This window comes from Thalassophryne amazonica, chromosome 19 (genome assembly GCF_902500255.1).
Source record: "Thalassophryne amazonica chromosome 19, fThaAma1.1, whole genome shotgun sequence".
Lineage (NCBI taxonomy): Eukaryota > Metazoa > Chordata > Actinopteri > Batrachoidiformes > Batrachoididae > Thalassophryne > Thalassophryne amazonica.
Window position 1 is genome coordinate 2,957,373 of NC_047121.1, and position 22,973 is coordinate 2,980,345.

The window sequence follows — 22,973 nt, forward strand, 5'->3', positions numbered from 1 at the left end:
GATATACTCTTTCTATGTGTGTATTGTTTAGAATCAGGTCTACTTGAACATTCATGGAATTTCTTCCAAACATCGTTTTTGTTTTCTCTAAATTCTATGATAATTTGTTTTTGTCAAACTAAAATTTTACTTTATTCATTTCTGTCGTGATTAGTTCCAAAATCTGCTGCAAGTTCTCCCCAGAAAAAAAAAATTTGTATCATCTGCAAACAATACAAATCTCAATAACTTGGAAACATTACATATATCATTTATGTATAAAATAAACATCTTAGGCCCTAATATTGACCCTTGTGGTACCCCACAATGGTATTACTTTTGTTATTTTCATTTTGTTGGGGAATTCACCAGACTGAAAAGACAGGTTGCAAATATGGGTTAATGGCTTTGCAGTTCCTTCAATAACTGTTTTTACTTTATTCATGTCTATGCCATTCCAGTCAGTGGACGTTTTATCTCTAAAATTTCTTACCAGCTATGATTTCTTTTTCATCAGCTGGTTTGTACTTGGATTTCTATTCCCCATAGCAGTGATTCTCAACCGGGGTGCCGCGGCACCCTAGGGTGCCGTGATCGATCGTCAGGGGTGCCGTGGGTATTTTTCATATTCGCGATTACCGTGAATTATTTCTTTTATCCATAAAGCATAAAACGACTCAGAATCTGATGTCAAACGTGCTGCAGCCTCGCTCTCGTCTTAAGGCGGGACAATAACAAGGAGGCTGACGGCCGATTAAAACAGTGCCGTCTCCTTCAAAAGCCGCGTCTAAAATGCGGAGCTGTTGGTGTGTGTGTCTGTGCCTGTGTGTGCGCGCGGAGTTAACAGGCTGCAGACTGCGAGGGAGGGGAGGGGGTGAGTGAGGGAGGGGAGGGGGTGGGTGAGGGAGATTCCTGAATGCAGGCGCAACACGTTCAGTGCGCAGCGAGCGCGGAGCAGAGAGAGGATTTTAACCCGAGTGAATGTTAACAAAACGGAAACATGAAGCTGCCTTTACTTCTCTCTGAACTTTCTCTAAAGGTGTGATTCTGCCGTTACCGTCCTGTTCACACCATGTGCGCGTTGTATGCTGAATTTATGAGATCATGAGATGAAATAAATGGTCAAATATCTTTAAAAACATATTTAAAAAATGAGAATATATGAATGAACTGAGCCACAAAAAAAACAATGTTCAGACGCAGAGATCACAAAAAGCAGGTGAGAACTCTGAACTTTAACAGCTGTTATTTTCCAAAGGTATTTATTTGTTCAATCTTGAGCTTAATGCAGTGTTTAAGCACAAAACGTGACTGATGAGGAGAAACAATTTCAGAAATGCAACAGAAACAACCACAAATCAGAAAAAGTTGGGATTATATAAAATGAAGATAAAAATAAAAATGTTGCACCATTCCCAGTTTCTCCACTCACAGAAGCCAAACGTTCTTCCAGAGTTGTGTAATTATACTACAATAGTAGAATATAATGAAGGGGGAAAAAAAAAGAAAAAAAATAGACAATATATTCGTCAATCGCAATTATTTGTCTGACAATTACCGTATTTTCCGGACTATAAGTCGCACTTTTTTACATGTTTTGGCCGGGGGTGCGACCTATACTCCGGTGCGACTTATAAATGAAAAATATACCGGTAGGATCTCAATTAATTTACTGTAACAAAACAATTTTACGTGACAGAGTCGATCTATGTTTTAAAATGGCCACCAGAAAAGGAAATGCAATGCATCATGGACACTGTAGTATGGCGGCCGTCCTATAAGTCACGCTGGTCGCGATAACCAATCAGAGAACAGAACGTTGGACGCGTATTCCTCACCTCACCCACAGCGTGTGAAGCTGACGAATACGGTGCTTGCTGTTATTCCGGCATGGCGAACAAAACAGCTTCAACCCTTGGATATCAGTGTGAGCAGAGTGTTTAAGTTGACGCTGAGAGCTGCGTGGGAGCACCGGGTGAGCGACGGCGGAGGATTAGTGTGTGCACTTGGAAGGAGCTGGCGTCGAAGATTGTGAATAGCGTTTGAAGCAGACGAACATGGTGTTTATTCCGGGACAGCTAACAAAACAGCTTCAACCCTTGGATATCAGTGTGAGCAGAGTTGACGCTGAGAGCTGTATGGGAGCACTGAGCGACGGCGGAGGATTAGCGTCTGCACTTGGAAGGAGCTGGATCGACAACGCTGGGTGGTCATGAGCTGCGCAGGTAGGTGCTGCATGGTTTGGCTCGCAATGTGGTCCGCAAAATACAAACATATCTGTAGGTAAAATGCAGCTCACGAGAGGGCACTCAAGGCTTGTGTGACTGTTCCTGCGACTTCTGACTACCATAGAAAAATAAAAATTTCAACGTTACTGATGATAAGACAACGGAGAAGTCCCGAAAAAATGCCACCAAAAAGAAAATCATACTCTGCAGATTACAAGTTAAGACTGGTTAAATATGCATCCGAAAACGGTAGCCGTCACAATATTATCATCTGAACTTTTCATGTTAAGTTAACATACCTGTATGTCCATGGGACTTATAGTCCAGTGCAACTTATTTATGGTTTATTTTTCTTTATAATGATAAAGTGGCTGGTGCGACTTATACTCCGGTGCGACTTATTTATGGTTTATTTTTCTTTATAATGGATAAAGTGGCTGGTGCGACTTATACTCCGGTGCGACTTATTTATGGTTTATTTTTCTTTATAATGATAAAGTGGCTGGTGCGACTTATACTCCGGTGCGACTTATTTATGGTTTATTTTTCTTTATAATGGATAAAGTGGCTGGTGCGACTTATACTCCGGTGCGACTTATTTATGGTTTATTTTTCTTTATAATGGATAAAGTGGCTGGTGCGACTTATACTCCGGTGCGATTTATAGTCCGGAAAATATGGTAATCATCTCCAGAAATTCCTAATCGTGACAGCCCTACTTGAGATCAGAGCGCAAAATGCTTGAGCATTTTCGAAATGCAGTGTTTTCTGTATCGATTTTCTATTGCGATAATTGGGTTTTGCGCAAAACCAGAGGTAATAGCATTATAATATTATTTTGGTTGGTGGTGTGCCGCAGGATTTTGTAAATATAAAAAGGGTGCCACGGCTCAAAAAAGGTTGAAAAACACTGCCCCATAGTACTATTAGCCCCACCCTTGTTGAATAATAAATAATAAAGCATGTGTCATGTCTCTGACGCTTTGAGATGAACGTGCAATGTAGCTAATAGAGCGCACTCTTTCTGACTCTTTCTTGCAGGAATACACCATTGACATCTTCTTTGCCCAGACGTGGTACGACAGCCGTCTGAAATTCAACAGCTCCATGAAGCTGCTGATGCTCAATAGCAACATGGTAGGAAAGATCTGGATTCCTGACACATTCTTCAGGAATTCCCGTAAATCTGATGCTCACTGGATCACCACTCCGAACCGTCTGCTGAGGCTGTGGAGCAACGGCCGAGTGATGTACACCCTGAGGTTCAAGCATCTCTGAAATCCTAAAAGCCTTTTAACATCTGCATTATTTGTCGTAGCACGGTCCGTGTCAAGTGTGCTTTTTTTTCTCAGTCTGTCACGATTCTGTTTTCGTTAGGTTGACCATTAATGCGGAGTGTTATCTTAAGCTGCATAACTTTCCAATGGATGAGCACTCGTGTCCGCTGGAGTTTTCAAGCTGTAGGTGCTCAAACATTTTTTCATCCATTCATCTCAGCTTCACCCTCCATGACTAGCCCAGAAAGACCAGCCTAGGTCAACCTAGTTCAGCGTTGCTTTTGCCTCGAAGCTTACGCTGCTCCACAGCAGCATGTGTTGCCTCAACCTTCATTCATCACCCTGTCATCTTAAACCGAACACCATTTCATGAGTTTGAAGGTAAATTTCTCTTCCAGTGCAGTCTCACAAAATTTTTATCAAATGAGTATAAAACATTTTTCCAGACAAAGCCTGAACAACTTGTCTAACAGTGTTCAAAAGTCTCACTTTTCAAGGTCAGGCCTGTATTTGAACCAGGCAGATGGATTGTGAGTAAAACCTCATGGAGTCATGTTGAACCTCACATTCAGAAGGAACAATGAGGGTTCCATCCTGGTCGTGGAATGTGGACCAGCTCTTTAATCTTGTTAGTTAGTTGTTAGTGTGAGTGTATGGTGTATAGGACCAAAGTACGAGCTGTGTCCACATCCTTGGCATAAAATCAGACCTGTTCCTGGTGGGTGTTGGACTCTGCCAGGGCTGCCCCTCATCACCACTCACTCCCTTTCTACCTTTGCCTTTCAGACTTCCTCCTATCATCTTGCACCTCCATCATACATTTGAATTGATGTATGAACAATTTGATATTTCATTGACTATCAAATCACTCACACAGAAGGTGATGGTGATGATGATGATGATGTGATGGTGATGAAGATGAAGATAATGGTGATGGTAATGATGGTGGTGATGATGTGATGGTGATGATGATAATGATGATGTGATGGTAATGAAAATCATGATGGTGGTGATAATGCTAACGATGATGGCGATGATGTCATGGTGATGAAGATAATGATGGTGGTGATTATGTGATGGTGGTGATGATGATGATGGTGGTGATAATGCTAACAATGATGGTGATGATGTGGTGGTGATGGTGATGATGTAATGGTGATGAAGATGATGGTGATGATGATAATGATGGTGGTGATGATCTGATGGGGATGACGAGAATGATGGTGGTGGTGGTGATGATGTGATTGTGATGAAGGTGATGGTGGTGATGATGATGATAATGTTGGTGATGATAAAGATGGTGGTGATGATGTGATGGTGATGAAAATAATGATGGTTGTGGTGGTGATGATAATGATGGTGGTGATGATGTGATCGTGATGAAGATAATGATGATGTTGGTGGTGATGATGATAATGATGATGGGGATGAAGATGGTGGTGGTGATGTGATGGTGATGAAGATAATGGTGATGATGATAATGATGGCAGTGATGATGATGATAATGATGGCAGTGATGATGATGATGATAATGATGGTGGTGACTGGTGATGATGTGATGGTGATGAAAATAATGATGGTGACAAAGATAATAATGGTGGTGGTGGTGATGATAATGATGGTGGTGATGATGTGATGGGGATGAAGATAATTATGGTGGTGGTGATGATGTGATGGGGATGAAGATAATGGTGATGGTGATGATGATAATGATGTGATAATGCTAGCGATGATGGTGATGATGTCATGGTTATGAAGATAATGATGGTGGTGATGATGTCATGGTGATGAAGATAATGATGGTGGTGATGATGTCATGGTGATGAAGATGATGTTGGTGATGATGATAATGATGGTGGTGATAATGCTAATGATGATGGCGATGATATGGTGGTGATGATGTGATGGTGATGATGATGATAAAGGTGGTGGTGATGATGCTAACGATGATGGCGATGATATGGTGGTGATGATGTGATGGTGATGATGATGATAAAGGTGGTGGTGATGATGCTAACGATGATGGCGATGATATGGTGGTGATGATGTGATGGTGATGATGATGATGATAAAGATGGTGGTGATGATGTGATGGTGATGAAAATAATGATGGTGACGAAGATAATGATGTGGTGGTGGTGATGATAATGATGGTGGTGATGATGTGATGGTGATGAAGATAGTGATGGTGATGAAGATAATGATGGTAATGATGGTGATGAAGATAATGATGTTGGTGGTGATGATAATGATGATGGTGATGAAGATAATGATGGTGGTGATGATGTGATGGCGATGAAGATAATGATGGTGGTGATCAATCAATCAATCAACTTTTTTTCTTATATAGCGTCAAATCACAACAAACAGTTGCCCCAAGGCGCTCCATATTGTAAGGCAAGGCCATACAATAATTATGAAAACCCCAACGGTCAAAACGACCCCCTATGAGCAAGCACTTGGCCACAGTGGGAAGGAAAAACTCCCTTTTAACAGGAAGAAACCTCCAGCAGAACCAGGCTCAGGGAGGGGCAGTCTTCTGCTGGGACTGGTTGGGGCTGAGGGAAAAAAAACCAGGAAAAAGACATGCCGTGAAGGGGGGCAGAGATCGATCACTAATGATTAAATGCAGAGTGATGCATACGGAGCAAAAAGAGAAAGAAACAGTGCATCATGGGAACCCCCCACAATCTACGTCTAAAGCAGCATAACCAAGGGATGGTCCAGGGTCACCCGATCCAGCCCTAACTATAAGCCTTAGCGAAAAGGAAAGTTATAAGCCTAATCTTAAAAGTAGAGAGGGTATCTGTCTCCCTGATCTGAATTGGGAGCTGGTTCCACAGGACAGGAGCCTGAAAGCTGAAGGCTCTGCCTCCCATTCTACTCTTACAAACCCTAGGAACTACAAGTAAGCCCGCAGTCTGAGAGCGAAGCGCTCTAATGGGGTAATATGGTACTACGAGGTCCCTAAGATAAGATGGGACCTGATTATTCAAAACCTTATAAGTAAGAAGAAGAATTTTAAATTCTATTCTAGAATTAACAGGAAGCCAATGAAGAGAGGCCAACACGGGTGAGATATGCTCTCTCCTGCTAGTCCCCGTCAGTACTCTAGCTGCAGCATTCTGAACCAACTGAAGGCTTTTTAGGGAACTTTTAGGACAACCTGATAATAATGAATTACAATAGTCCAGCCTAGAGGAAATAAATGCATGAATTAGTTTTTCAGCATCACTCTGAGACAAGACCTTTCTGATTTTAGAGATATTGCGTAAATGCAAAAAGGCAGTCCTACATATTTGTTTAATATGCGCTTTGAATGACATATCCTGATCAAAAATGACTCCAAGATTTCTCACAGTATTACTAGAGATCAGGGAAATGCCATCCAGAGTAACGATCTGGTTAGACACCATGCTTCTAAGATTTGTGGGGCCAAGTACAATAACTTCAGTTTTATCTGAGTTTAAAAGCAGGAAATTAGAGGTCATCCATGTCTTTATGTCTGTAAGACAATCCTGCAGTTTAGCTAATTGGTGTGTATCCTCTGGCTTCATGGATAGATAAAGCTGGGTATCATCTGCGTAACAATGAAAATTTAAGCAATACCGTCTAATAATACTGCCTAAGGGAAGCATGTATAAAGTGAATAAAATTGGTCCTAGCACAGAACCTTGTGGAACTCCATAATTAACTTTAGTCTGTGAAGAAGATTCCCCATTTACATGAACAAACTGTAATCTATTAGACAAATATGATTCAAACCACCGCAGCGCAGTGCCTTTAATACCTATGACATGCTCTAATCTCTGTAATAACATTTTATGGTCAACAGTATCAAAAGCAGCACTGAGGTCCAACAGAACAAGCACAGAGATAAGTCCACTGTCCGAAGCCATAAGAAGATCATTTGTAACCTTCACTAATGCTGTTTCTGTACTACGATGAATTCTAAAACCTGACTGAAACTCTTCAAATAGACCATTCCTCTGCAGGTGATCAGTTAGCTGTTTTACAACTACCCTGTCAAGAATCTTTGAGAGAAAAGGAAGGTTGGAGATTGGCCTATAATTAGCTAAGATAGCTGGGTCAAGTGATGGCTTTTTAAGTAATGGTTTAATTACTGCCACCTTAAAGGCCTGTGGTACATAACCAACTAACAAAGATAGATTGATCATATTTAAGATTGAAGCATTAAATAATGGTAGGACTTCCTTGAGCAGCCTGGCAGGAATGGGGTCTAATAAACATGTTGATGGTTTGGATGAAGTAACTAATGAAAATAACTCAGACAGAACAATCGGAGAGAAAGAGTCTAACCAAATACCGGCATCACTGAAAGCAGCCAAAGATAATGATACATCTTTGGGATGGTTATGAGTAATTTTTTCTCTAATAGTCAAAATTTTGTTAGCAAAGAAAGTCATGAAGTCATTACTAGTTAAAGTTAATGGAATACTCAGCTCAATAGAGCTCTGACTCTTTGTCAGCCTGGCTACAGTGCTGAAAAGAAACCTGTGGTTATTCTTATTTTCTTCAATTAGTGATGAGTAGAAAGATGTCCTAGCTTTACGGAGGGCTTTTTTATAGAGCAACAAACTCTTTTTCCAGGCTAAGTGAAGATCTTCTAAATTAGTGAGACGCCATTTCCTCTCCAACTTACGGGTTATCTGCTTTAAGCTACGAGTTTGTGAGTTATACCACGGAGTCAGACACTTCTGATTTAAAGCTCTCTTTTTCAGAGGAGCTACAGCATCCAAAGTTGTCTTCAAAGAGGATGTAAAACTATTGACGAGATACTCTAACTCCCTTACAGAGTTTAGGTAGCTACTCTGCTCTGTGTTGGTATATGACATTAGAGAACATAAAGAAGGAATCATATCCTTAAACCTAGTTACAGCGCTTTCTGAAAGACTTCTAGTGTAATGAAACTTATTCCCCACTGCTGGGTAGTCCATCAGGGTAAATGTAAATGTTATTAAAAAATGATCAGACAGAAGGGAGTTTTCAGGGAATACTGTTAAGTCTTCTATTTCCATACCATAAGTCAGAACAAGATCTAAGATATGATTAAAGTGGTGGGTGGACTCATTTACTTTTTGAGCAAAGCCGATAGAGTCTAATAATAGATTAAATGCAGTGTTGAGGCTGTCATTCTCAGCATCTGTGTGGATGTTAAAATCGCCCACTATAATTATCTTATCTGAGCTAAGCACTAAGTCAGACAAAAGGTCTGAAAATTCACAGAGAAACTCACAGTAACGACCAGGTGGACGATAGATAATAACAAATAAAACTGGTTTTTGGGACTTCCAATTTGGATGGACAAGACTAAGAGACAAGCTTTCAAATGAATTAAAGCTCTGTCTAGGTTTTTGATTAATTAATAAGCTGGAATGGAAGATGTGATGAAGATAATGATGGTGATAATGATGATGGTGAAGATAATGATGGTGGTGATTATGTGATGGTGATGAAGATAATGATGGTGGTGACTGGTGATGATGTGATGGTGATGAAAATGATGGTGATGAAGATGATGGTTGTGGTGGTGATGATAATGATGGTGGTGATGATGTGATGGTGATGAAGATAATGATGGTAGTGATGGTGATGAAGATAATGATGTTGGTGGCGATGATGATAATGATGATGGGGATGAAGATGATGGTGGTGGTGATGGTGATGTGATGGTGATGAAGATAATGATGGCGGTGGTGATGGTGATAGTGATGATGTGATGGTGATGATAATGATGTGATAATGCTAATGATGATGGTGATTATGTCGTGGTGATGAAGATAATGATGGTGGTGATGATGTCATGGTGATGAAGATAATGATGGTGGTGATGATGGCATGGTGATGAAGATAATGATGGTGGTGATGATGATAATGATGGTGGTGATAATGCTAACGATGATGGCGATGATGTGATGGTGGTGATGATGTGATGGTGATGATGATGATAAAGATGGTGGTGTTGATGTGATGGTGATGATGATGATAAAGATGGTGGTGTTGATGTGATGGTGATGATGATGATAAAGATGGTGGTGTTGATGTGATGGTGATGAAAATGATGGTGACGAAGATAATGATGGTGGTAGTGGTGATGATAATGATGGTGGTGATGGTGATGATGGTGTTGAAGATAATGATGGTGGTGGTGATGTGATGGCGGTAATGATGGTGATGTGATGGTGATGGCGATAATGATGGTGGGGATGATGTGATGGTGATGGTGATAATGATGGTGGGGATGATGTGATGGTGATGGTGATAATGATGGTGGGGATGATGTGATGGTGATAATGATAATGATGGTGGTGATGATGTGATGGTGATGATGATGTGATGGTGATGAAGATAATGGTGGTGGTGGTGGTGATGATGATAATGATGGTGGTGATGATAAGCGAGTGTCTGACAGGGTGATGAGTGTGAAGTTGGAAATTGAAGGGGTGATGATGAATATCATCAGTGCATATGCCCCACAGGTAGGTTGTGAGATGAAGGAGAAAGAAGATTTCTGGAGTGTGTTAGATGAGGTGGTGGAAAGTGTGCCCAAGCATGAAAGAGTGGTGATAGGAGCAGACTTCAATGGGCATGTTGGTGAAGGGAACAGGGGTGATGAGGAAGTAATGGGTAGATATGGTATCAAGGATAGGAATGGGGGAAGGACAGATGGTAGTTGATTTTGCAAAAAGGATGGAAATGGCTGTGGTGAACATGTACTTTAAGAAAAGGGAGGAGCACAGGGTAACATATAAGGGTGGAGGAAGGTGCATACAGGTGGACTACATTCTTTATAGGAGATGCAAGCTAAAAGAAATCAGAGACTGTAAGGTGGTGGCAGGAGAGAGTGTCACTAGACAGCATAGGATGGTTGTTTGTAGGATGACTTTAGAGGTAAAGAAGAAGAAGAGAGTGAGAGCTCAACAAAGGATCAGATGGTGGAACACTGTTGTGTGAAATTTAGCTAGCAGGTGAGAGAAGCACTGGTTGGAGGGGAAGCAATTTTGGACAACTGGAAAAGTACTGCAGATGTGGTGAGGGAGACAGCTAGGACAGTACTGTGTATGACATCTGGACAGTGGAAGGAAGACAAGGAGACTTGGTGGTGGAATGAAGAGGTCCAGGAAAGCATAAATCAAATCAAATCAATTTTATTTATATAGCACCAAATCACAACAAACAGTTGCCCCAAGACGCTTTATATTGTAAGGCAAAAGCCATACAATAATTACAGAAAAACCCCAACGGTCAAAACGACCCCCTATGAGCAAGCACTCGGCGACAGTGGGAAGGAAAAACTCCCTTTTAACAGGAAGAAACCTCCAGCAGAACCAGGCTCAGGGAGGGGCAGTCTTCTGCTGGGACTGGTTGGGCTGAGGGGAGAGAATCAGGAAAAAGACATGCTGTGGAAGAGAGCAGAGATCAATCACCAATGATTAAAAGCAGAGTGGTGCATACAGAGCAAAAAGAGGTGAATAAAAAGAAACATAAGGAGAAAGAGGTTGGCAAAAAAGTTTTGGGATAGTCGGAGAGATAAAGAAAGTAGACAAGAGTACAAGGAGATGCGGCGTAAGGTGAAAAGAGAAGTGGCAAACGCGAAGGAAAAGGCATATTGCGAGCTGTACAAGAAGTTGAATAGTAAGTAAGGATAAAAGGACTTGTACCGATTGGCCAGACAAAGGGACAGAGCTGGAAAGGATGTGCAGCAGGTTAGGGTGGTAAAAGATGCACATGGTAATGTGCTGACAGGTGAGGAGTGTGTGCTGAGAAGGTGGAGGGAATATATTGAAGAGCTGATGAATGAAAAAAATGAGCGAGAGAAAAGGCTGGATGATGTGGTGAGAGTAACTCAGGAAGTACAAGAGATTAGTAAGGAAGAAGTGAGGGCTGCTATGATGAGGATGAAGAGTGGAAAGGCAGTTGGTCCAGGTGACATTCCAGTGGAGGCATGGAAATGTCTAGGAGAGATGGCAGTGGAGTTTCTAACCAGATTGTTTAATAACATTTTGGAAAGTGAGAGGATGCCTGAGCAGTGGAGACGAAGTGTGCTGGTTCCTATTTTCAAGAACAACAGTGATGTGCAGAGCTGCAGTAACTACAGAGGCATAAAGTTGATCAGCCACAGCACGAAGTTATGGGAAAGAGTAGTAGAAGCTAGGCTTAGAAAACGTGAAGATCTGTGAGCAGCAATATGGTTTCATGCCAAGAAAGAGCACTACAGATGCAATGTTTGCTCTGAGAATACTTTTGGAAAAGTACAGAGAAGGACAGAAAGAGTTACATTGTGTGTTTGTGGACTTAGAAAAAGCTTATGATAGGGTGCCAAGAGAAGAGCTGTGATATTTTATGAGGAGGTCTGGAGTGGCAGAGAAGTATGTTAGGGTAGTGCAGATGCGCAGTTGGAATGACAGACTCATTCAAGGTGGAGGTGGGATTACACCAAGGATCAGCTCTGAGTCCTTTCTTGTTCACAGTGGTGATGGACAGGTTGACGGATGAGATCAGACAGGAGTCCCCATGGACTATGATGTTTGCAGATGACATTGTGATCTGTAGTGAGAGTAGAGAGCAAGTTGAGTCTAGTCTGGAGAGGTGGAGATATGCTTTGGAGAGAAGGGGAATGAAAGTCAGTAGAAGCAAGACTGAGTACATGTGTGTGAATGGGAGGGAGCCCAGTGGAATAGTGCAGTTACAAGGAGTAGAAGTGGTGAAAGTAGATGAGTTTAAATATTTGGGGTCAACTGTTCAAAGTAATGGAGAGTGTGGTAGAGAGGTGAAGAAGAGAGTGCAGGCAGGGTGGACTGGGTGGAGAAAGGTGGCAGGAGTGATCTGTGACCGAAGAATATCAGCAAGAGTGAAGGAGAAAGTTTACAAAACAGTAGTGAGACCAGCTATGTTGTACGGCTAAGAGACGGGGCACTAACAAAAAGACAGGAGGCAGAGCTGGAGGTGGCAGAGCTGAAGATGTTGAGATTCTCTTTGGGAGTGACAAGAATGGACAAGATTAGGAATTAACATATCAGAGGGACAGCTCAGGTGGGACGGTTTGGAGACAAAGTCAGAGAGGTGAGATTGAGATGGTTTGGACATGTGCAGAGGAGGGACCCAGGGTATATAGGGAGAAGGATGCTGAGGATGGAGCCACCAGGCAGGAGGAGAAGAGGGAGGCCAAAGAGGAGGTTTATGGATGTGCTGAGGGAGGACATGCAGGTGGTTGGTGTGACAGGAAGATACAGAAGACAGGGTGAGATGGAAACGATTGATCTGCTGTGGTAACCCCTAACAGGAACAGCCGAAAGACAAAGAAGAGGTCTTGCCCCAAATGAAGGAGTTCAAGTACCTGAGAGTCTTGTTCACGAGTGAGGGGACAATGGAGCATGAGATTGGCTGGAGAATCAGCGCAGCAGGGGCGATGTTGCATTAATTCTACTGTACTGTTGACACAAAGGGAGCTGAGCCAAAAGGTGAAGCTCTCGATCTACTGGTCAGTCTTCGTTCGTACTCTCACTTATGGTCATGAGGGTTGGGTCATGAATGAAAGAACTAGATTGCAGGTACAAGCAGCTGAAATGGGCTTCCTCAGGAGGGCGGCTGGTGTCTCCCTTAGAGGTAGGGTGAGACGTTCAGTCATCCGTGGGGAGCTCGGGGTAGAGCTGCTGCTCCTTCACATTGAAAGGAGCCAGCTGAGGTGGTTCAGGCATCTGGTAAGGATGCCCCCTGGGCGCCTCCCTTGGGAGGTGTTCCAGGCACCTCCATCTGGGAGGAGACCCCGGGGAAGACCCAAGACTAGGTGGAGAGATTATATCTCCACACTGTCCTGGGAATTCCTCGGGATCCCCCAGTCAGAGATGGTCAGTGTGGCCTGGGAAAGGGAAGTCTGGGGTCCCCCGATGGAGCTGTTGCCCCCGCAACCCGATCCCAGATAAGTGGTTGAAAGTGATTGAGTGAAGAGTCAGTGAGTTGCCTGGTTTTGGTTTGGCTGTAGTTTTAGAAAGATTATTCTCATAATTTTGCCCTCTAGATCAAACTATTTTAGATTTTCTCATTTATCTTATGAGTCTTTCTAGCAGCCTTAAGGTTTGAAAGGTCTGCCGTGTAATGAAATATATAGTTTATACACCTGTAATTGGAGTAAGCGGTTGAGGATAAGTGAGTTTATGCCCTCTGTATCATGGTAAATTTTACTTCCAAAGTTTTCTATTATTAAACTGACTTTAGGTTGTAAAATGGCTTTGAGTTAATCCTCTTTGCTGTTTTGGGCCCATCTGTAGGTCTCTCTCATGTTGTACGGCTTACTGGGCATCATATGCGTGCTTGTATTTTCTGTCATTTTAAGATACACATTAATGTGACTTTGATCTGACAGCGGTGTCAGTGGATTGGTCATGAAAATCAATGGGTACAAATCCTAATTATGCAGCCAGCTGTTGAGTAGCTAAGGGATGAGCAGCAGATATACCTGCCAGGAGCGTCCCCTCACATCTGGACATTTACCAGGTACAGACAGCTCCGGGAATAATTTTCCTTTTTCTTTTCTGATTTGTCAGAGGTATTGCGGATAGGGTTGGGGCCGAGCCGATCCCAGATCGTATCGGGTTCCAATACCGACATAATTTGCACATTGGAATTTCCCAATCCAACCTGTGGGATTTTCCAATACTGGAGAGAAACCACGTCTGTGAAACCTCTCTCGTGCTACCTGCTCTCTGCTCTGTTTACTGCTGAGCGGGAGGAGAGGAGGGGGAGGGGGGACGTTTCTGAGCTGAAGACAAGCTGTTTGTTCTACAGACAGTCGAGGGTTTTAAGCCACAGGTAATGGCAAATTTCCACCCGGCTCTCGGGTTCAAATGCTCTATGCCGCCAAGCATGGATTTCATGAAAACTGAACGTAACGTAACTGTAACATCCCGAGGATGTGAAGCCGCAACTCGGAGCACAGCTGAGGAGGACAGCCGAACAGAGATGAATGGGAAAAATCTCATTTAAAATCCTTAAGTATTAATCCACATTTACTCGCGTGAGTGCCGCTGATGATACATCTATTAATTTATGGGTTATTTTACAGTTGAAAGGCTTCATGTTTCCAAAAAGTTCGAAGTTTGCTCAGCATGAAAACAGCGAGAGAGAGAGAGAGGGAGAGCGAGAAAGCAAACGAGAGAGAGAGACAGAAAGAGAGAGAAAGAAAGAGAGATAGAGAGACAGGCAGAGAGAGAGAGGGAAAGAGGAGAGAGACAGAGATAGAGAGACAGGCAGAGAGAGAGAGGGAAAGAGGAGAGAGACAGAGATTGAGAGACAGGCAGGGAGAGACAGACAGACAGAGAGCGTAAACAAGAGACAGAAAGAGAGAAAGAACTTAATTTTTACGCTTAATTGAAAATTGAGAAGGAGAAACAGACAGAGTGCTGTCTTTTCTCTTTAAGTCTATAAAAATAAGGCTATAAAAGTCTATTAAAAAAATAAAAGTACTTAATTCTTTCACCAAAACATCAAATGTAGTCTTTCATCTTAGATTCACCTTCTGGCAAATTGTAGCTGAACTTTCAGGTCTCTTTTTTAAGAAAATCCTCATATAAAATCAACAACAATGATAATAATAATATTAAAGTAAGTAAATAAAGCGCCTTTCACAGACCAGGGTCACAAAGCGCTGCACATGGCATACCAAAATAATCTAAAAATAACATACGAAAACAATGAAATACAATATTAGGCTAAAAAGCTAACTTAAAGAAATGCGTCTTTAGTTGCCTTCTAAAAGTATCTATACAATCCAGAGAACGAAGGGCACAGGGAAGCTTATTCCAGAGGCTAGGCGCCACCACTTTAAAAGATCTGTCCCCTCGAGTTTTAAAACGGGTCCGAGGAACCATCAACAGGTTCTGATTGGACGACCTGAGGCTCCTGGAGGAAGCATAAGGCTGGATCAGGTCCCTGATGTACTCCGGTGCCTGTCCATGCAGAGCTCTAAAAGTCAATACCAGGATTTTGTAATGAATCCTGTAGGAGACAGGCAGCCAATGCAAAGTATTAAGAATAGGAGTAATATGGTCCCTCCTGCGGGTGCGGGTAAGCAGGCGCGCAGCAGAATTTTGCACAACCTGCAGGCGGGCCAACTCCTTCTTATTCAGACAGGTGAAGAGACTGTTACAATAATCCAAAAGCGATGAGACGAACGCATGAACAATCATCTCAAGCTCTTTTAAAGTCACCATCTTACGGAGCTTAGAGATGTTCCGAATTTGGAAAAAACAGTTCTTAACCAGGTAATTTGTGTGCTGCTCCAGAGACATCCCTCCATCCAAAATGACACCCAGGTTACGCAGGCTGCTTTTGACCGTACAGCTTAGGCTACAGAGATGCTGCTTAATTCCAGGTACAGCACTATCTGGTGCTACAATCAGAGTCTAAAGCAAACAGAGCTCTGGTACTGGATCGGAAAAATATCTATCGGCAGCTATCCAAATTCGGGTATCGGGATCGGATCAGAAGTGAAAAATTGTAGATCAGTGCATCCCTAGTTGTGGGTAGAGGGGTTTGTGGGTTGTTGCATCTGAGTTGTAGTCAAGTTGAGGTCCTGTTCTTGCCTTTAGATCGCCACAGGTCATCACTTTTCCATGGTCCAGGAAGTCGTTGGTTTGACTGCTCATTGATCTGCTCATTGTCGTGAGGAGAGACAGAGGACGATGTCATTTGTTGTCTGTTTGTTTTTGTAAATTTTAAATGTCTCATTTCTACAGACATATTTGTTTTTTGAAGGTTCTCCACTAAGTCCAACACAGACAACAGAACAACTGTTCTCTCGACAAACATCCAGCTGATTAGAAAGACAAACCATTTTACCATATTTAATGATCCTTCCCAGTCAAAAGGACTTCATTCTTTGATGGAGTATCCACAGGCTGAGAAGTATTCCTGATCAGATTGGCCTGAACAGTGTCTGAATGCTCATTTGAAGGAATTTTCTGGGACCGGCTGCTCATGACCATCATGAAAACGTTCTGTTCTTTGCCTCCTGAGGCTGAAGGCACCCGTCAGGACTCTAACTCACTTCACGTGCTGTTGTGTAGATGGTTACCCCAAGAATGAAATCATGTACCGGTGGCAGCGGCGTGCAGTGGAGGTAGCAGACCAGCGCTATTGGAGACTCTATCAGTTTGCCTTTGTGGGTCTGAGGAACACCTCTGACATGGTGCACACACAGTCAGGTGAGTCCCGATTCACACGCGGCTTGTTTTTGCTACATTCCCTCAAGTCTAATGGAGGATTCTGTATCGTCTGCTTGGAATCCTTCCAGGGGACTATGTTATCATGACCATCTTCTTCGACCTGAGTCGGAGAATGGGCTACTTCACCATCCAGACTTACATTCCATGCAGCATGATTGTGGTCTTGTCCTGGGTGTCCTTCTGGATCAATAAGGACGCCGTCCCTGCCCGCACATCTCTAGGTTCTGCTCTCATTTGCTACATAGTCCAGACAAATAAATCATAACTTCATCAGTGTTTTATTACTGAGGAAATCCAAAGTTTACAGTCCACAGTGTAGGTTACACACACACACACACACACACACACGATCCAGTACAGGTACCAGTTTTCCACTGGATGACCTTCCTGACATACAGTAAGTCCAGTTCTTCATGGAGGATCACGAGTCTCCTCAACCAAGTTCTAATCAGTACCAACTGCGCTTCACTTCTGACTTTATCTCCTGTGATGGTAGGTCATTTTAAACTTTATTCTAAAATTCTGACATTTTAATTCACTGATTTTTAATGACCTCTCATGGTCCCAGTGTTGCTCCAGTTATTGGAAAAGTTTTTAGTTTAGTTTACTTTATTTATTAGTTAATTTTTTAGTTACTTGATATGGTTACTTCATTAGGAGCTGTCGACAACTTTTAACTAATAAGGTAATTAGTAATCTAACTTGGTTACTCTTAAGACTGAGTAATCAGCAAAGTAACAAATAGTTACTTTTCTGAGTACTGAATCTTAAGAGTATGTTGTGAAAGTGTAGTGACACGGACCCACAACAGGGGGCGCAAATGAACGGTCAATAGATGAGCCAAAAATTAACAATTTAATGTTGTGAAGGTGCACAACGAACATACAGACAATCTCAGAATATGATTACAGTCAATCCACAAAGGTGACGTGTGGGCAGGCTCGAGGATAGAAGCCGTCTGTCCTGAGAAGAGCCGGAACCACACGATTTCCGCCGCCACCGAACCTGGTGAATACTGGAGCCGCCAAGTCCCGAATTCCCAGGTGATCACCGTCCCCGACTGTCGGATCTGGTACTGCTGGCGAAGAACAAAGACAGTCAAGTGTGGGTGTGTGTACACCCCGTAACAACAACGGTGGGAATGCCACCTCCACCTCTCACTCAATATGTTGCAGAGTACGGCAGTGATTCCTCAGGGGAAAAGAGTGCCATCCTGCACTCACTCAGCCTCCACAGAAAGAGGGACCGGTACTCCTGAAAACACTCACAATATACAGATAGGTTGCAAAATACAAACGGCTGAGTCTATTACCTCCAATGAAGTACGATATCTCGGCAACGAGGTGGAGATGACGTCTGGTCTTTATGGAGTGAGATGATGTTGAGTAGATGGGTGACAGCTGTCAAGAGATAATGAGTGACAGCTGTCACCCCCGGCTGTGTCCGTGGCGGCAGCGCCCTCTCGTGCCTGAAGCCCGCACTTCAGGCAGGGCGCCCACTGGTGGTGGGCCAGCAGTACCTCCTCTTCTGGCGGCCAACACACAACAGAGTAACCAAGTTAGATTTGTAGTTACTTTATTAGTTACATTCAGCAGTTACTGTGGCAACATTGCATAGCCCACATGCAGTTCCTTCATGACCCACCACAGGGTCATGGCCCACACTTTGGGGATCATTGATTTGGATGTATTGTTAAGTGCAGTTGCAGGACAGTGTGGTGGGTAAAACCAGAAGGTCAGTTGAAGACCACCTGTGTCTGTTCTCCATGCTGTGTGGATTTGTGTCAGGGGGGAATCGAGAATAACAATGGTGCCAAATCAACATGTAGATTAATATCAAACTTGCTGTGGTGACCTCCACTGAAAAAATGAAATAAGTTCATCACCAAGCACATCACATTTTATCCAAATGTCTCATAGTTTTAAAGAAAACTCTCCCATTTATTTCAGAATGTGTCACTTCCAACTTCCAAGGTCCAACAACACCTAACAATAAAACGTCCATCACTTGCAGGTATTACCACAGTGCTCACCATGACAACACTCAGCACCATCTCCAGGAAGTCCCTGCCCAAAGTCTCCTATGTCACTGCCATGGACCTGTTTGTCTCTGTCTGCTTCATCTTCACATTTGCTGCCCTCATGGAATATGGAACCCTGCACTACTTCACCAGTAACAGACAGACCAAGAACACCAAAGCCAACAACAACGCTCAGGTATTGAACCCGCTGTGGGAGGCGTGTCCTCTCGTGATCGATGCCTAACTCAGTTCAGTTTGTTTATGCAGCACTACATCACAACATACGTCACCCCAAGGCACTACACACAAGGAACAGTTAAACCTTCCTGAGCCCACGAGCAAGCACACTGGTGACAGCGGTCAGGAGAAACTACCTCAGGGTTATTTTTTTTAAATTAAAAGAAGACCTCTGATGCAAACCAGTCTTAGTGGAGTAAGCATCATCTCCAGTGGACATACGGTGCACCCAGGAAGTATTCACAGTGCTTCGCTTTATCCACATTTTATTATGTTATAGCCTTATTCCTAAATGGAGTAAACTCATTTTTCCCTCAAAATTATACACGCAACACCCCATAATGACAACATGAAAAAAGTTTTTTTTTTTTTTTGCAAACGTATTAAAAATAAAAATCTAAGAAATCACATGTCCATAAGTATTCGCAGCCTTTGCTCAATATTTTGTTGATGCACCTTTGGCAGCAATTCCAGCCTCAAGTCTTCTTGAATATGACGCCACTTGGTGCACCTGTCTTTGGGCAGTTTGGTCCATTCCTCTTTGCAGCACCTCTCAGGCTCCGTCAGGTTGGATGGGGAGCGTCAGTGCACAGACATTTTCAGATCTCTCCTCAGACATTCAGTCGGATTCAGGTCTGGGCTCTGGCTGAGCCACTCAAGGACATTCACTCCTTTGATATCTTGGCTGTGTGCTTAGGGTCACTGTGCTGCTGAAAGATGAACCATCACCCCAGTCTAAGGTCAACTCAATTTTCAGTTTGATGGCAAAGACTGTGAATACTTTGGACATGTGATTTCTTTTTTTCTTTTATATATATATATATATATATATATATATATATATAAATTTGCAAAAATCTAAAAAAAAAAAAAAAAAAACTTTTTTACATTGTCATTATGGGGTACTATGTGTAGAATTTTGAGGAAAAAAATAAATTTAATCCATTTTGGAATAAGGCTGTAACGTTTAAAAAATGTGAGAAAAGTGAAGTGCTGTGAATACTTTACAGACTGTAAGAGGGGTGATTGAGAAGTTGTGAGTCTGACCCAGGAAAAGTAGGGTGTGGTTCTCAATCTTTTGTATTATGAGAAACCAACATTTCTGGAGAATGTGTGAAGTTTTGACTCACTAGGTTCAATGTTGAAAAATGTTGGTTTCTCAGAACGTAAAAGATGGAGAAGCAGACCCTACTTTTCCTGGGTCAGGCTCAAGACTTCTCAGTGGCTCCTCGTACACTGGAGACCTTGTGTGCCCCGAGTCTGCTAAGGTAGCCATGAAGGTGCAACAGGAGACGGCTAACAAGCCTTGACCAAAGGCATTTGGCAGCATGTCATTCTGTGGAATATCTTGAGCAAAATGGGCTCTCTGGAGAATTCATCAAGATTCTGAGGCTTCTCCACGATGACATGTCTCTCAGAGTTCTGGTCAGTGGCACCAAAACTGAAGCCTTCAGTGTTCAGTCATTATAGTAAAGCAGGTCTGCGTTATTGCCCCTCTGCTCTGTATCATCTTCATGACAAGAACCCTCCACCTGTTCAAGGACAAGGTGCTTCATTAATTGATATTGTTGGTCTACAGATGAACCATGGTTAGAGAACAGCAAGACTGGTTCAAACTGACAGAAAGGCTCCAAGAACCACCAGTTACGGTCATTTCTAAAAACACAACACGTGGAACACCCGGCCCAGTCTCACAGGGTTTTTTTTTTTTTACTAACCCTACTAACACTATTCAGAGGGGATGGACAGAAGAGCAGCTGAGGAGGAGCGAGGAAACATCAGCTCCGTGTACGGGGATGGACCCAGTTTTGCTTTCAGACCTCTCTTCATGTCATAGATGCTGAAACACTCCTTCCACACTGTCACAGAGCAGGATGGTTCCACGTTTTCAGATTCTGGCCAGACCGTCTAGACCCACTACATCAGACCGAGACTCCATTCTGGTGAAAACGTACCCACTGTCATCTCCATGTCATGTTCGTGGTTGACAGGAAGTGGCACCCAATGTGGTTGTCAGAAAACTAACCTTCCTCAGCCGCTTTTCTGTCTGCCCCCCCCACCACCACCACCACCAAAACTCAGCACTGTGGGCGCCAGCTGCTCTGTGCCACAGAGCAGCTGGCGCTGCAGTTTAAAACTGTTTAGATCTCAACGCATTGCTTCTTCTTTGATTTTAACCTGTTCATTCATTTTCATTATTGTGTGTGCGCGTGTGTATGTATGTGTGTAATTTACTGTCAGGTGTCTGGTGGGCGGGGTTTAACTGTGACGCAGACGTAACGTGAGGCGTGTTTCCGTGTTCTGCAGAAAGTCTCCGGCGTGCCGAGCTTTCGTCCCGCCATGTCTCTGCTACAGATGAACAGCATCGTGCCGTACCACGAGGACGATGACGCATACGACTGTCTGGACGGTAAAGACTGCGCCAGCTTCTTCTGCTGCTTTGACGACTGCCGCTCAGGCGCCTGGCGAGAAAACAAGATGCACGTGCGAGTTTCTAAGATTGATTCTTATTCACGAATATTCTTTCCCACTGCATTTGGCCTTTTCAATCTGGTTTACTGGATCGGATATCTGTATCTATAAAACCAGAACCTCAAACAGCAAAGTTGGACATTTGCATCAGCAAGCTTCAGGCACAGCTTTACTACAGGAAGTCAGAATTTATTTAGCTCCATAGGAAAAAATGAAGAAATCAAAACATACAAGTGTCACGTAGAAACGGTCGTGCCTTTTGCCTTTTTGTTTTTGTTTGTTTTTGGCAGAATATTCTGATGCGTTTAAAACCATCATGAAATGTGCTGTGTGTGTTTCTAAAAGCCACAAACAGAATGCTGCTGTTTTGTTTTTAGTCTGACCTCACTTCCTGCTTGGGTTTAACCAATCACATTGTAACTGACTGTGTTTCTGAGAACATTGAAGGTGAATAAATGAAGTGTCTCCATCGCAACGTGTCATCAGTGTTTATGCTCCACACACCCTAATCCAGACCATTAATTTTATCCCTAACCTTTGATCCTGACCCTGACTTTTGACACTATCCCTTATCTTTGATCCTAACCTTAACACTCTGGGGTCCAAGGGCATGTTTTGGACAGTTCACTTGCCTGGCATAAATGTTTTATTATTGCTGGTAACAGCTCTCTCTGCATCCCACAATCAAGTTTTATGTCTCTTTTTTTTTTTTTTTTTTCAGGACAACCTGTGCTTTCAGAATGTGTTTTTTGTTGTGTTTTATAAGTTTTATAAAGTTTTATAAAGGTTTACAATCAAAAATAAGGAAGTAAAAAGTAAAGCGGAAAATAATTTTCCTCATACATTTATTCAAAACACACAGCAAACTATAATAAACAACTGTTTTGACAATTTATAAAGGTAATTTGAGGTCTTGTGTGAAAGACTGTACAACAAAAAGGTTCAAAATGTGCATTTGTGTTTATTGTTTGAACAATATATACAAAATGGTCGATGCGTTTTTTTTGTCTTCATGGTAAAAGCAACAGAGTTATCCAGTAACATTCACATGCAAACCAGTGGAGCAATCCTGATAGTTACACACTCTTTGTTTGAGCATGTGAGATTGTCATCAGAGGCTCTCCGTCTGCTTCCAGTGATCGCTGTGCGTAATGGCGCATTTGGAGCGCTTTGGAGTATGTACTCATTGGAGCACCCAGGGGCTATTTAAATGGGCCAACTAGTAACATATCACTCCTGACAATGATCTTTGGCTTTTCATGTGAGGTAAATCTGCCCTATGATTGGATTTTGGAAAACCATGTGACAGTGAACCAATTCCGATTGGACACTCACATTGCACACGTCATCACACAGCTTCTATGAGGAGTACAAAGATGGCTGATGGCTGGCTCAAAAGTCTGCGGAGTTAACTTTTCAGCAAAAAAAAGTAAGTTTCTATCTCATATCATTAAAAAGTTATTTATAATTTAGTAAATTGGTCTCAGCCATCATATACGATGGTGTTGGCCCCAGA

The 22,973-nt window shown here is 42.7% G+C and overlaps 1 protein-coding gene across 2 annotated transcripts in view; it reads left to right on the forward strand.

The window, feature by feature from the left end:
- Nucleotides 1–21,926, forward strand: part of gabrg1 (gamma-aminobutyric acid type A receptor subunit gamma1) — a 34,836-nt gene extending 12,910 nt beyond the window's left edge. For both annotated transcript variants that reach the window (XM_034159492.1, XM_034159490.1), the window contains exons 4-9: nucleotides 3,249–3,469; nucleotides 3,585–3,667; nucleotides 16,570–16,707; nucleotides 16,797–16,949; nucleotides 18,742–18,944; nucleotides 21,293–21,926. In XM_034159492.1, the coding sequence (XP_034015383.1) occupies nucleotides 3,249–3,469; nucleotides 3,585–3,667; nucleotides 16,570–16,707; nucleotides 16,797–16,949; nucleotides 18,742–18,944; nucleotides 21,293–21,568 (1,074 nt within the window). In that variant the 3' untranslated portion in view covers nucleotides 21,569–21,926. The remainder of the gene's footprint in view (nucleotides 1–3,248; nucleotides 3,470–3,584; nucleotides 3,668–16,569; nucleotides 16,708–16,796; nucleotides 16,950–18,741; nucleotides 18,945–21,292) is intronic.
- The last annotated feature ends 1,047 nt before the right edge of the window (nucleotides 21,927–22,973 follow it).